This window comes from Calliphora vicina, chromosome 4 (assembly GCF_958450345.1).
Source record: "Calliphora vicina chromosome 4, idCalVici1.1, whole genome shotgun sequence".
Taxonomy (NCBI): domain Eukaryota; kingdom Metazoa; phylum Arthropoda; class Insecta; order Diptera; family Calliphoridae; genus Calliphora; species Calliphora vicina.
Genome location: NC_088783.1, coordinates 46,518,546 through 46,534,271, shown reverse-complemented (window position 1 = coordinate 46,534,271; position 15,726 = coordinate 46,518,546). Strand labels below are relative to the sequence as shown.

The 15,726-nt window shown below is 31.8% G+C and overlaps 1 protein-coding gene across 1 annotated transcript; it reads right to left on the bottom strand.

The window, feature by feature from the left end:
• On the bottom strand, positions 1–13,514 carry LOC135958399 (uncharacterized). The gene is made up of 23 exons (XM_065509302.1): positions 13,125–13,514; positions 12,833–12,940; positions 12,668–12,772; positions 12,196–12,612; positions 12,009–12,132; positions 11,683–11,952; positions 11,455–11,618; positions 9,959–9,972; positions 9,103–9,457; positions 7,684–7,791; positions 7,518–7,622; positions 7,045–7,461; positions 6,863–6,986; positions 6,537–6,806; positions 6,307–6,470; positions 4,741–4,931; positions 4,502–4,640; positions 1,394–1,501; positions 1,230–1,334; positions 751–1,170; positions 562–679; positions 232–501; positions 1–164 (listed from the first exon to the last, which is right to left on the bottom strand). Exons 1-23 carry the CDS (start codon positions 13,455–13,457, stop codon positions 1–3), a joined length of 4,593 nt encoding a protein of 1,530 aa, XP_065365374.1. The 5' UTR covers positions 13,458–13,514.
• Between the last annotated feature and the right edge of the window lie 2,212 nt (positions 13,515–15,726).

The following is a 15,726-nucleotide window of genomic DNA, read 5'->3' as shown; positions in this document are numbered from 1 at the left end:
TTACAATGATTCAAAATCCAGGAAAATACCGCCATCCAAGCGTGCCAAAAAATAGTGCGGATCAAATTTATAATCGTTACGAGTTTTGGGATTTGGTTTCACCACAAATTTACTTAAAATCTCCACCAAGGCCGCTTTTATTTGAACTAAACCAAAACGAATACCTAAAATATAAAAACAAATAGAAATAATTCCGAAACATAACTAAATATTTTTAATATTTTATTTTACCTAAACAAATACGTGGACCATCGCCATAACCCCAATAAGCACCCATATCAAAATATTTCTTAACGCCTCCATTTTCTTCTAGAAAACGTTCTGGTTGAAATTCAAAAGGTTTGCAATAAATATTTTCATCCATCATAATGGCATATTGGGGAACAATAGCCACCAGACCCTTTGGAACTTTATAAGTTTTGCCATTTTTATTGGTCAATTCTAGGGATTCAGTGCAGAGTTTACGTGAAAAAAATATTACGGGAAAGAAACGAAGAATTTCTGAAAGTATAAGATCGTTAATAAAATAAAAGAATTTATATTTTATAGAACAAAACTCACCATGTATACAGGCATTTAAATAGGGTAGTTCTGATATAATTTCAAAATTCCTTTCAGTGCCAACATTATCTCGAATTTCAGTTCGTAACTTTTGCTGAATTTCCGGATGGCGTGCCAACTTGGAATATTAAGTTAATTAAATACAATAGAACAAAATAAATCATATATTTTGAGAAATATTGTATTTACCATTAATAAACCGTGAGCCAATACCGAGGACACAGTTTCAAAACCATCCAATACAAATGTCATTGTATGTGCTGATATTTCCATTTGTGACAGATTCTTTTTCTCTTGCATTTGCAATATATAGTTCAAAAAGTCAGCCCTCTCCTCCATAGATTTGTTAGAATTTATAGATTTTCGCAAATCTATTGCTTTTGACATAAGACCAAGAAAATAGTCTTCAAAATCTTTGGTAAGAAAACGTTGTTTATAGAATTTCAGAATGCCGGGAAATAGACCAACTAACGATGAGAATATAAATGAATATTCAAACATTTTATGCTGCATTATGAGTAAGGGTGAAGAGTTATGATCTTTAAAACTATCACTTTTAAGACCCATTACACAGTCGGCTATTATATCGGCCATGAAACGGGAAGCTAACTAGTTTAAGTAAATAAAATTAGATTTGAAAGTTACGTTATTAGGGAATTATTGCTTACATCTTTGCCATCAATGCCCTCTTTTGGTGGCACCTTAATTTGTTGTTCAATGTAGCTGCACATATGTCTGCAGATTTCCAAAGTCACAGGAAACATATTTTTGATCTAGGATAAAGCTTTGAAATGTTGTATTTTTTTAATTTTAAAGCAATTTTAAAACCTACTCTTTGTGAGGTTAAACCGGGTATTATTTGTGATCTTCTTTCTTTCCATTTTTCTCCACCGGCCACAAACGGATTGTTGGCAAACAAAAAGTCGGTTTTATCATCAATCTAATGAAAATATGATAAGTAATATTGAATCCATAAGTATTGGAATACAACAAGTATCAGCAGTTACGCAAGTAGTCAATGTATTACTTATAGACATTAATTGTCACTACATAATATCTGATCACTTGGCTGACTCCAATTTATATATTTTGGAATGTGCTATTTGTAGTTTAAATAAGTCAATTGGTTACCTTATACATCCTAGGTAATCTAGCATGAAGTCAATTGTCACATAAGTGTCTGTAAGTAATCTAGAGTGTAGTCACTTTAAACGTTTTGTGAGTAATTCGTACAAACTGGATTTATACAAATTGTTGTGATATAATTCTCATATAGTTCAAAGCAGGTAAGCAAGTAGTCAATGTATCCCTTATAGACAGTAATTGTCAATTGGCAGACTCCAATTTATATATTTTGGGTCATTTGACACGGATGTGCTCTTTGTAGTGCAGAGAGAAGACAATTGGCTACTTTATACATCCCTGGTGATCTAGCGTGAAGACAATTGTCACTTAAGTGTCTCCAAGTAATACAGAGTGTAATCACTTTAAACATTTTGTGAGTAATTCTTACAAATTGGATTTATACAAATTGTGTTGATATAATTCTCATGCAGTTTATTTTTATTTTTGCTTAAATAGCGTGATGTCAACAGTCACTTAAGTGTCTCTTAATAACTTATAGTGAAGTCACTTTAAACGTTTATTTTGTAATTCACTTTAGAATGTAGGTTTTTTACCCAGCAGAGGCAATCTATTCAAGAGTTGTCGGATGAAGTTTTGTTTACAAGCAATCGTTTATTGGGCTGTCTATGATATGTCTTTTTAGCTAGCTATTTGAGGTCAAGTAGCACCAATGCATGTTAGAATAACTAGTTATGTAGCTGATCAAGTAACCAGTTAGGTATTTAGTAAGGTAACTGGCGATATGTAACCAGTATGTGAATCCAATGTGTTGACTACTTTGGACCAGATATCAGACAGTCTCATTGTAATCAAAATGGGTCAATTGTACCCCTGCTTAGGACATGCACGTGTTAAAATAACCAGTCACGTAGTAACTAGTTGTCACCCTAAATGATGGGTAAAATCAATAGTTCGGGACTGTCTCCTAGAACTGCTGGGTTTATTTTCTGTTTGCTTAAATATAATGACATCCCATGTGGAGATTTGTCGGACGAAGGTTTGTTTTCGAGTAATCGGTTATTGGACTATCTATGAGATGTATTTTGAACTGACAATTTGAGGTCAATTAGCTTCCGCTTGCATCCTGACATGTTAAAATAACTAGTTATGGATATAATCAAGTAGTCAGTTAGGTAGCTAGTAAGATAACTAACTCTATGTAATCGGTTTGGGAATCCAATGCGCTGAATACTTTAGACCAGCTATCAGACAGTCAAATTGTAATCCAAAGGGTACATGTCCACCCTTATTCAGGGTGACATAGTTGTCACCCTGAATAATATGTAAAATCACTAGTTCGGGACAATCTCCTAGACCAGCTGGGGTCCTACACTGCGACATCTACTTTATCGGACAGTACAGTGTTAGGAAGAACTGTAAAGTCGAGGCCATCTATCTAAAATCAGTCTAGTTTGGTTCCATGTGCATTGGGACTTCCATAGTAATGGGCAGGTAGACGAGCCGACCAAAGAAGTATTCACTTTAAATGAGTCAGATGCTGCACAGTGGGGCAGAATCGACATTTTTTTTTGGAAATAAATCTGGTATTTCTAAATGGCTGGTTCGATCGGGATAAAATTTGACGCGGCCATATCCAAGGAGTATTCGAGTTTAAGTTATTAAAATGGGTCCTATAAATGTTCCAGTGGCAGTGCTATGGGGACTCAAATTAGGGTACCTTGCACATGTAACATTTTTAAACACGTGCCAGTTGTTTGTTTCCCATCCAATTTCAACGATTTTTATATTTTTGGAAAGCGCTCGGTTAGGTTTTGAAAAACATGCGTGTGCTATTTATCTCTTATAATTTCCGAGTTATAGGTATTTCAGAATTGAAATTTAAAATTTTGTCTGCTTTTTTTAAAATTATAGGGCGTACTTTTGGACCGACAAAATAAATTACCAATAATAAACAAAAGATTTCAGAGCAAAGTCAATTATTGATCCAAAAATAAACGATTTTCAATTTAAAAATTAAAAAAGTAGTAGATTTTTGCAGTTTTTCGGGCGAAAAGGTAACTTAACTGAAAAACTGCAAAAATTAAAAAAAAAACTTTCTTTAAGAACATATAACAATTTTATGTTTTTCTGTAAGCAATCTTTACGGAGAGCATTATGGTATAAAAACTTTGTCCTATTTTTTGAATATGTCGGCCCTACGCCCTTCGGAAATTGACCTATTTTTTTAATAAAAATTTTAACTTTGGGCCACATGTTCTAAAATGCCAAAGCTGAGATCAGAAAACGGAAAGCAGCTTTGAAAACCTCGATATGATAACAAAGTGAGTTTAAAAATTGGCATATTTTTGAAGCCGTTTAGAAATGCCAGATTTATTTCAAAAAGATCGATTCTGCCGCACTGTGTGCTGTCGCAATACCGGACAGTCGGAAACGACTGAATAAAATCTGTCTTCTAAACTACTGGTTCGACTGCAAAGTAATTTAGGAACTCGAACAGGACACATGATTGATACATCAATATATCCGCTATAGTTCGGTTGCTGTTTCAATTTGGGCAAATCGGTCTTGAAATAGATTAGATATAAGCGAAAAAACAAACCGACTACTTCTATTTTTTTTTATCTATATCTGGGTTACTTATTCATTAACATTGACAATATAGACATACAATGATAGACATTTCAAAGACCTTTCCATTGATGTATATAATGCCATAAAAATTCAGACCGACAATGGGTAAAAATCGGGAAAAATAATTTTGAACCAGGATTTTTTACTTGTTCTTGGAGTTCTAATGTTTTCTCATATTCCATAGAAAGTTTAGTGACAACTTGTATTGATTTCGGAAACTTACCAATTCAACTTGTTCGTTATCATGAAAATGCTTAAAATCACTAACATAAATACGTCTGGCCAACTCTGGACTTAAAATCAATAATTGTGGCGTACGATTTTTAAATATGCCCACAAAATCATCCGTATATTTATATGACCTGCAAAATAGAAAATTTAAATTTCCATTTTTTTTTACTTTAATTAATTTCATTAATTTCAATTGATTTGTCATCTGCTAATAAAGAGCAAAAAACTTACTTGTAAATATCCCATATGTCATACATAAAATGTCTTTTCTTTGTTATGGCACTGGGCAAGTTGCCAAAAATAATCCTCGGCTTGGGTCCATTAACTTGATGTATTTTCCAATAGTTAAAATTCCATATAAGAAATATATAGATTAATGCCACCACAGCCAGCAGCAACCATAGAGTTATTAAAAGCATTTTTATGGTGTTAGAAAGTTAATTTCAATACTACGAGTATTTTCCTCAAGTAAATATAATGAAAATTTATATTAAATATGTATATTTGAATCGGTAGAGATGAATGATATTGTTTTACTATCAAATGTGTACATCAGATGATGAATATGATAAATTGAGGGGTTATTAAAGTTTTCTTTGAAAGCTTTTTATTGTTAATATGGGAGAGTAAAACTTAAAAGCTGTTTTTGTTTGTTTATTTTTTTTTGTTGTGTTTAATTTAACAAGTTTTACTTACATGCCGGCTAGTTGGTGTTATTACATACTATCTAATCTATTAGTTTTGTTGAAATATTTAGATTTTGTTCAAAAACAAGTAAGAGAGCTATATTTGGCTATGCCGAATCTTACATACCCTTCACCAAATTATACTTAAAAATTAATTTTTTTAAGTAAACAAAATTTTTTTTTAAAAAAAAGTTTTTTCAAAATTTTGTTTTTTAAATTTTTTTTTTAATTTTTAAAATTTTTTTTTTTCGAAAAAGAATTTATGACAAAAAAAATTTTTGATGACAAAAATATTCGGGTTAAAAAATATTTTTCCCGATTTTGACCCATTGTAGGTCCAACTTACTATTATAGCCTTATATACATCGTTGCAATGGACTTTGAAATAAAGTCTTGTTCAAAAACAATTAAGAGAGCTATATTCGGCTGTGCTGAATCTTATATACCCTTCACCAAATTATACTAAACAATAATTTTTTTTTTTAAAAAAGGTTTTTTCAAAATTTTTTTTTTCGAAAAAGAATTTATGTAAAAAAAAATTTTTGATGACAAAAGAATTCGGGTTAAAAAATATTTTTCCCTATTTGGACCCATTGTAGGTCCAACTTACTATAGCCTTATATACAACAACTTTGCAATATCTATCATTAGATATCCTATTGTCTATATTAATGACTTAGTAATCTAGATATAGATCAAAAATCCAGGTTGTCCCGGTTTTTTCCTTATATCTCAGCCATTTGTGGTCCGATTTTGTTGATTTTATAATAACCGAGCCGGAATAATTCCCGATATATTGATGTATGAACCATGTATTTAAGTTATTTGGTGGCTACGGAAAATTTAATTCAACATACAGACGGACATGGTTATATCGACTTCGTTATCTATAACGATCCAGAATATACATACTTTGTGGGGTCGCAAATGAAAAATGTAGAAATTACAAATGGATTCGGACAGCCGAATTTGTCGTGTCAAAGCAATAATTAGTGGGAAAAAATAAAAAACAAAAATATTGTATTTTATCTCTATAAACAAATATTTTTTCTCTTTAATTTATTTAAAATTAATCAATATCAAAGTAAAAAAAATGCCTTTACCAAATCTAATTTCTTGGCTCAAAATCTAACCAAACACCACCATCGAGACGTGAAATAAACTCAGCTTTATCCAACAAATTGTCGCTGCGTGTCTTGGGATTTGGTTTAATATTGAAATTGCGAACAAGCTCAACAATGGCAGCCTTACCCTGAGTCAAAGCGAAACGCATGCCTATTAAAAAGAACACAATATGTATTAACATCTTAAACTTTTAAAACTAAATTGACTAAAACTTACCCAAACATGTACGTGGACCATCACCGAAACCTAGAAATTTACCCTGGTCTCGATATTTTTTAATACCACCATTTTCAGGTAAAAATCTTTCTGGTTTAAATTCCTCAGGATCTTCGAAATTATTTGAATCATGATATAAACTATAGTGGGAAAGCATAATAATATCATTCTCTTTCAGTTTGAGAATCTGGCCATTTTTATTAACCAGCTCAGTAGGTTCAGTGCAGAGTTTGGTAACAAATAACAGAGGTGGAAAGAGACGTAAAGATTCTGGAAAATTTAATAATTGTGATTATTTTTTATTAATAAAATTAGTTTAAACATACCATGGAAACAGGCCTCCAAATAGGGCAATTCCGAAAGTTTTTCAAATGTTAAAATGCCTTCACTATCTAGATTTGTTAAAATTTCTTGACGCAATTTTTCTTGGGCTTCTTGATTTCTAGCCAGCTATAAAATAAATAATATTAATGGTATAATATTGATATAAATCTAATAAAGAACTTACTCCCAAGAAACAATGGGCAATTGCAGAAGCTGTTGTTATGAAGCCATCTGTTAAAAAGGTCATCACATGCGAGGCCATTTCATTGGAAGTTAAGCCCTTTTTATCTTGCAATTGTAACAGATAATTTAAGAAATCCACGCGATCACTACCACCGCTTTGCTGACGTCTTATTTTAATGGTTTGTTCCATTAAATTAAAGAAGAACTTTCTGGTTTTCTCGGGAAACATATTCATTTTATAGAAATGTTTTAAACTGGGTAATAAACCAACAGCTATTTGATAGATAAGAAACATGACTGTTTGATCAAATAATTCATTGATCATGTTTAAAATGGGCGTAGGTTTGTCGGTTAAACTTTCGGCTTTAATACCCAAAACACAATCGGTAACCACTTCTGAAGTGTAACGTAAACAAAACTGGTAAAGAGAAAAATTTTAAATGGCGGCATAAATGTTAGGGCATTTAAACTTACCTCATGGCTATTTAAACCACCTTGGCCAGCTTTGTTAGATTGTTCTTTGATGTATTGAGACAAGCGTTTGCAGACATCCAAAGTTACTGGATAAGCATTTTTGATCTTAAAAAAGGGTTAAAATGCTTAAATCTGTCTGTGAAACTGATTTGTTATTTATACTTACACGATTTGGTGTCATACCGGGCACAATTTCCAATCTGCGTTCCTTCCATTTAGCTCCTTTTAGCACAAATGGATTATTGGCCAGTATCAAGTCGGATTTTTCATCTACCTAAAATTATTTTTTATATTAAAATACTTTTTTTTAAAGGGCTAAGAAAAAAATTATTATTTGGAAATTTTATAACTCTATATTCGGCTGTGCCGAATCTTATATACCCTTCACCAAATTATACTTCAAAATTTTAAATATTTTTAGGTAAACAAAATTTATTTTTTTTCCAGTTGGTTTTTAATTTTTTGGAAAAAAATTTTTTTCGATTGTTATTTTAATTTTTTTAAATATTAAATTAAAATTTTTTTTTCGATTTTGACCCATTGTAGGAGGTCCAACTTACTATGGTCTTATATACGTCGTTGCAAATGTCTTTGAAATATCTACATTAGATATCCATATTGTCTATATTAATATCTTAGTAATCCAGATATAGGTCAAAAATCGAGGTTGTCCTGGTTTTTTCCTCATATCTCAGCCATTTGTGGACCGATTTTGGTGATTTTAAATAGGAAACTTCTCGAAAGCACGTCTGACAGAATTATTGAAGATTTGGATCCCGAAGATATCAGGGTCTTCAGAAAATTGATTTCAACAGACAGACGGACGGACATGGCTTAATCGACTCCGATATCTATAAGGATCCAGAATATATATACTTTATAGGGTCGGAAATGAAAAGTGTAGAAATTACAAACGGAATGACAAACTTATATATACCCTTCTCACGAAGGTGAAGGGTATAACAAGTATGAGAGCTATATTCGGTTGTGTTGAATCGTATATACCCTACACCAAAGTAAGCTTTAAGAAAAAGATTAGAAACAATTTTTTGGTGAAAAAATTATTTATTATTTTTTTCCGATTTTTACCCATTGTTGGCTCTATATCCGGCGTCGAAAAATCTTTGAAATGTCTATCACTAGATATCCATATTGTCTATGATAATGCCTTAGTAATCCTGATATAGATCAATAGCACAAAAATCGAAGTAGTCGTGGTATTTAGCTTATATTTTACCAATATGTGGGCGGATCTTTCCGAATTTAAATAGCAACCTAAGCGGAACTATAGCGGATATCAATCATGTATGTAAGTTACTTGGTTGCTTCGGGAAGTTGCTTTCAATATACAGACGGACATGACTATATCGACTCCGTTATAGGTCGCAAATGAAAAATGTAGAAATTACAAACGGAATGACAGATTTATATGTATATATCCTTACTACTTACTCATGCATGAGTGGTCATGGTGAAGGGTATATTAGCCGACCTCTAGCTCAATGAAATTAATTTATTTTATATTTTGCACATATGTTAACTAACTAAATATTTAATATTCACAACACTTTACTGAAATACTTACAAAATCCGAAAATTCATTGTCATGAAATGATTTGAAATCATTAACATGAATTCGATGCACCAATTCTGGATCCAGGATCAATAATTGTGGCGAACGACTTTGATAAACTCCCACAAATCGATCAGTATTCTTATATTCTCTATAAATCTCATCAATATCGTAGATAATGTGACGTTTTTGTGTTAAAATAGAAGGAAATGAACCAGCTACAGGATATGATTTTGCCTCAGCAATGCCACGTTTCCGCCATTTACCATAATTCCACATTAGGAATATATAAAGTAAACCCAATACTCCCACTAGAAGCGTTACGGTAACAAGCCAAGTATCCATTTTAAGAATGTTTTGTTTAATTCTACAGAATTATATAAATTACGTATTTTATTATAAACACTATTTGCAATGAATTTAAAAAAGCAACTGAGAGCATTTAATAAAAAATTCGAAATTTATACAAATAAATATTCTCATATCATATTATCAGCAAAGTCTCAAAGTTCTCAATTAATATTATCAGCCAAGTCTGATAGAATTATACACTCTGGTGTGTAGCTACAGTGGCGAGCAAAAGTGTAACATGGTGCAGTATTCTCAGAAATAATGCTTCATATTTTTAATTGCAAAAAGAAAATTAATCAAAAGAGCTATATTCGGCTGTACAATTCATTTAACAAACATTATTGATGCATCAATATATCGAGTATAGTCCTCGTTCGGTTGCTATTTCAAATCGGGAAAATCGGCACGCGACCTCATAGATAGGGGAGTCCATATAGCCATGTCCATCTGTATCTGTATCGAAATCAACTTTCCAAAGCCCACAAATGGGATATAAGTATAAACCGTGAATACATACCTCGATTTTAAAACCTATTTTTCACCGAAATATGTTTGTTTATCATATTTTTATACCCTTCGCCATGAGTGGCAAGGGTATATGTAAGTTTTTCATTCCGTTTGTAATTTCTACATATTTCATTTGCGACCCAACAAACTATATATATTCTGGATCGTTATAGATAGCGAAGTCGATATAGCCATGTCCGTCTGTCCGTCTGTATGTTGAAATCAACTTTCCGTAGCCCCTAAATAACTTACATACATGATTCATACATCAATATGTCGGGAATTCTTCCGGCTCAGTTGCTATTTAAAATCGACAAAATCGGCCAACAAATGGCTGAGATATAAGGAAAAAATCGGGAAAACCTCGATTTTTGGCCTATTTATTACCCTACGTTTGTGCAGATGTTTGTAACGCCCAAAAATATTAGTCTAACTCCCACCTTAAAGTATACCGATCGACTTAGAATCACTTTCTGAGTCGATTAAACGATGTCCGTCCGTCCGTCTGGCTGGCTGGTTGTCTGTCCAAGATATTTCTATAAAATTTGGTACATATAATTTTTTCGTCCCAAGGACGAAGCCTATTGAATCTGGCTGAAATCGGTCCATTATTTCACCTAGCCACCATGCAAATGTCTTCCCGAAATTGGACTTTATCGGTCATAAATCTTTAATTTATCTATGTATCTACACAAAATTCGCTCCAAATAAGTTTTATAAATACAAAATTCATGTCACCAAATTTTGTTACGATCGGTCCATAATTAGTCATAGCTCCCATATAGACCGGCTTCCGAAAATCACTTTAACGTGAATAAATCGCTTAAAAATGTTGGTATACACACAAAATTCAATATAGTAAACTTTCATATAGACACAAATCACACGACCTAATTTCATGGTGATCGGTCCATAATTGGTCATAGCCCCATATAAGGCCCACTTCACAAAATCACTCAAAAATATAAATTATTGAAATTTTAAAAGAAAAATGTTTTTGCTCTTTTACTTAGTGTAGGAGGGTATTATATGGCCGGGCTTGACCGACCATACTTTCTTACTTGTTTTGATCTATATCTGGTTTACTAAGTCATTAATATAGACAATATGGATATCTAATGATAGATATTTTAAAGTCCATTGCAACGATGTATATACAACTATAGTAAGTTGGACCTACAATGCGTCAAATTTTTTAACCTGAATTTTTTTCATCAAAATTTTTTTTTGTCATAAATTATTTTTCCAAAAAAAAAAAATTTTTAAAAATTAAAAAAAATGTTATAAAAAAATTTGAAAAAAAAAATTTAATTTTGTTTACTTAAAAATATTAAAAAAATAATAATTTTTAAGTATAATTTGGTGAAGGGTATCTAAGATTCGGCATAGCCGAATATAGCTCTCTTACTTGTTGGATATCAAATGAATGGATAATTTTTTTTCCAATTTTTTACTAAGTAACTGATTCATCAGACAAAATCTATTGTAATATTTATTTCAAATCTAATTTCTTGGCTCAAAATCCAACCAAACACCACCATCGAGACGTGAAATAAACTCAGATTTATCCAACAAATTGTCGCTGCGTGTTTTGGAATTAGATTTAATATTGAAATTGCGCACAAGCTCAACAATGGCTGCTTTTCCCTGAGTCAATGCGAAACGCATGCCTGCAAAAATAACAAATTATGTATTGAAATCTAAAGCATCTAAAAGAATTGAATTAAAACTTACCCAAACAAATACGTGGACCATCTCCAAAACCAACAAATTTACCCTGGTCTCGATATTTTTTAATACCACCATTTTTAGGTAAAAATCTTTCTGGTTTAAACTCCTCTGGATCTTCAAAATTATTTGAATCATGATATAAACTGTAGTGGGAAAGCATAATAATATCATTCTCTTTCAGTTTGAGAATCTGGCCATTTTTATTAATCAGCTCAGTAGGTACAGTGCAGAGTTTGGTAACGAAAACCAGAGGGGGAAATAGACGTAAAGATTCTGGAAAAAATAATAATTGTAATTATTTCTTATATATAAAATGACTCTAAACATACCATGAAAACAGGCCTCCAAATAGGGCAATTCTGAAAGTTTTTCAAATGTTAAAATGCCTTCACTATCCTGATTTGCTAAAATTTCTTGACGCAATTTCTCTTGGGCTTCTTGATTTCTAGCAAGCTATATAATAAATTATATGATTGGTATAATATTGATATTGGTCTGTATATAGAAAGAACTTACTCCTAACAAACAATGGGCTATTACAGAAGCTGTTGTTATGAAACCATCTGTTAAAAAGGTCATCACATGAGAGGCCATTTCATTCGTACTTAAACCCTTTTTATCTTGTAATTGTATCAAATAATTTAAGAAATCCACGCGATCACCACCATCATTCTGTTGACGTCTCATATCAATAGATTGTTGCAATAAATTAAAGAAGAACTTTCTGCTTTTTTTGGGGAATAAAGTCATTTTATAGAAATGTTTTAAGCTGGGAAGCAAACCGACAACTATTTGATAAATTAGAAACATGATAGATTGATCAAATAATTTATGGATCATATTTAAAATAGGCGTAGGTTTGTCTGTTAAACTTTCAGCTTTAATACCCAAAACACAATCGGTAACAACTTCGGAAGTGTAACGTAAACAAAACTGGTAAAGGCAAAATGTTAGATGACGGTATAAATGTTAGGGAATTTAAACTTACATCATGGGTATTTAAACCACTTTTGTCCGCTTTCTTAGATTGTTCTTTGATGTATTGTGTCAAGCGTTTGCAGACATCCAAAGTTACTGGATAAGCATTTTTGATCTTTGAAAAATTTCAAATGCTTGAATCGTTCTGTGAGGCTCATTTAAAGTTAATACTTACACGACTTGGTGTCATACCGGGCACAATTTCCAATCTACGTTCCTTCCATTTATCGCCTTTTAGAACAAACGGATTATTGGCCATAATCAAGTCGGATTTTTCATCTACCTAAAATTAATGTAATACAATTATTTTCATTTAATCTTAAGCAGAACATAAGATTTATTTCAATTGTCTAAGAAAATTTATTTATTATTTTAACATGACTTGGCAGTTAACAATTCCTTATTTCTTGTTTATTTGTTACCTAACTAACTATTTAGTATTCACAACACTTCACTGAAATACTTACAAAATCAGAAAATTCATTATCATGAAATGATTTGAAATCATTAACATAAATTCTATGCACCAATTCTGGATCCAGGATCAATAATTGTGGCGAACGACTTTGATAAACTCCCACAAAACGATCAGTATTCTTATATTTTCTATAAATCTCATCAATATCATAGATAATGTGACGTTTTTGTGTTAAAATAGAAGGAAATGAACCAGCTACTGGATACGATTTTGCCTCAGGAATACCACGTTTCCGCCATTTACCATAATTCCACATTAGGAATACATAAAGTGAACCCAACACGCCCACTAAAAGCGTTACGGTAACAAGCCAAGTATCCATTTCTGAAATATTTTTGTTTAATGATTTCAACGCAGTTTTTATAAACACTATTTGCAATGAATTTAAAAATGCAACTGAGATTTGATGAAAACTTTGAAATTAATATAAGTATGTGTTCTAAGATAAAAATGCTCTCAACTAATATTATCAGCAATGTCTGTTAGAAATGTAAATATGTAGGTACATTGATGAGCAAAATTGTAACATGTTAAGAAATAAAGCGTAATATTTAAAATTTCGAAAAGAAAATTAAACGAGAATTATCTCATTTTAAAACAATAATACAAATCGTAAATTAAAAAAAGAAAGTAAATATTATATATTTGTTACCTTAAAGTCGTTATCTTGATCAAATTTTCAGTTTTTGCAATGATTTCTAAAGATTGTTATATAAACAATTCAGTTATGTTAAAATTTCGCGATTTTTTTTCCCCAAATTTTTAGCTTTTATTTTAAAACATTTGTACAATATAAATTTATTGAAAGTATTGACCATTGTTAGCTATGACCTTTTTCCATCTTTCTGGCAACATATAAAATCCGAGTCAAAAGAACGGCTCATCTTTTAAGGCCAAGAACGATTCAAGCCAATTTCAGATACACTGTTCTGAAGTGAATTGTATCCCAGAGACAGCGTTCTGTATCGATCAAAACAAATAGTAGTCGGACATGGCATGGCCTGGACTATAAAGGGGGTGAAGCAAAACTTCCCAACCATTTCATTCTAAATAGTTTTTAACAGGTATTGCAATATGTGGTCGAGTGTTGTCATGATGAACTATTACGGTTTCATGACTGGCCGCATATTCTGGGCGTTTATACGATCTTCACATACGATCTCTTACGCTTCGGGTTATAGTAATGGTTTTCTTTCATAGCATTCGTTCAAGCAGCATTTGAGACCTACAAAATCGTCAGTCAAGGTCTCTCAGCTGCAATTCGTATGATACCCAATTTCCCTGCTTTTGGATGAATCCTGCTAATTGAAAAGGTTTTGAAATTGCTGATTGAGTAGCTCCCAATGATTTTCCAAGCTCTTGTTGAGTATGAAAACAATCTTCATGGAGTAATGCATCCAATTCTTGGTCTTCAAACTTTTTTAGCTACCCTGGCCGATTTTTGTCTTCCACATAGAAACCGATGAAACACATTCATGGTGAACAATCGGTGTGATTCACCCTTCACCTTCGTGAGAAGGGTATAAGTATATAAGTTTGTCATTCCGTTTGAAATTTCCAATATAATTTTTCGACCTTATACATTATATATATATTCTGGATCCTTATAGATAGCGGAGTCGATTAAGCCATGTCCGTCTGTCAGTCTCTCTGTCTGTTGAAATCAACTTTCGGATGTCTCCAAATAACTTACATACACGATTCATACATCAATATCTCCGAAATTCTTCCGGCTCGGTTGCTATTTAAAATCGAGAAAATCGGTCCAGAAATGGCTGAGATATAAGGAAAAAACAAGGACAACCTCGGTTCTTGACCTATATCTGTTGGACCTAGAATGGGTCAAAATCGGAAAATATTTTTTAACCCGGATTTTTTTCACCAAAAGTTTTTTTTCGCTAAATATTAAAAAAAAATTATAAAATTTAAAAAAAAAAAATTTTAAAAACAATTCGATAAAAAATTTTTTCCAAAAAATTAAAAAAAAACTTTGGAAAAAAATAAATTTTGTTTACCTAAAAATATATTATTCGGCACAGCCCTCTTACTTGTTTCAAATTAAAGAAGAAAAGCAAAACTTCCCGTGAAGCAAAAAAAAAACTTTGTTGGTTAAACTATAATGTTCAATAACTAAGTGAGAATAAATTTCAAATAAATTTTCAAATCAAAAACCACGTTCAAAAAATATTGTAAATTCCACATTTTTAAGTCATACTCCAAATAATATCGAAATAAAATTCAATACAATTAAGTTCCATATGCGCAGGAATCAAGATCCCTTGCAATCAAGAAAATGCAATGACTTTACTCAAGCAATTGAGTAAAGTCATTGCATTTCTTTTTATTTTATTTTGTTACGTAACTGTTTAAAACATATTTGGTCAATTCACAAGGTCTCTTATCAGTCATATTGTCATAATGTCCTAATATATCACCACACGGCAGCTCGGCTTAACCGACTCTTAGGCATTCGGGGCAGGTCTGTTCTGGTTGGTTACGATAACACAATAAACATAGCATACAGAGTAGTATTATTTTAGGACATTTTTTGCTTGAAAAACAATAAAAGCTGTTGTGAAATATTAGGACAT

Bases quoted from the DNA above. Each gene is read 5' to 3' on its own strand.
- LOC135958399 (XM_065509302.1), bottom strand. From the start codon at position 13,457: ATGGATACTTGGCTTGTTACCGTAACGCTTTTAGTGGGCGTGTTGGGT. The intron at 680-750 runs GTAAATACAATA...TAATATTCCAAG, and splicing joins TGGCTCACGGTTTATTAATG to TTGGCACGCCATCCGGAAAT. The intron at 502-561 runs GTGAGTTTTGTT...TTATACTTTCAG, and splicing joins TTTAAATGCCTGTATACATG to AAATTCTTCGTTTCTTTCCC.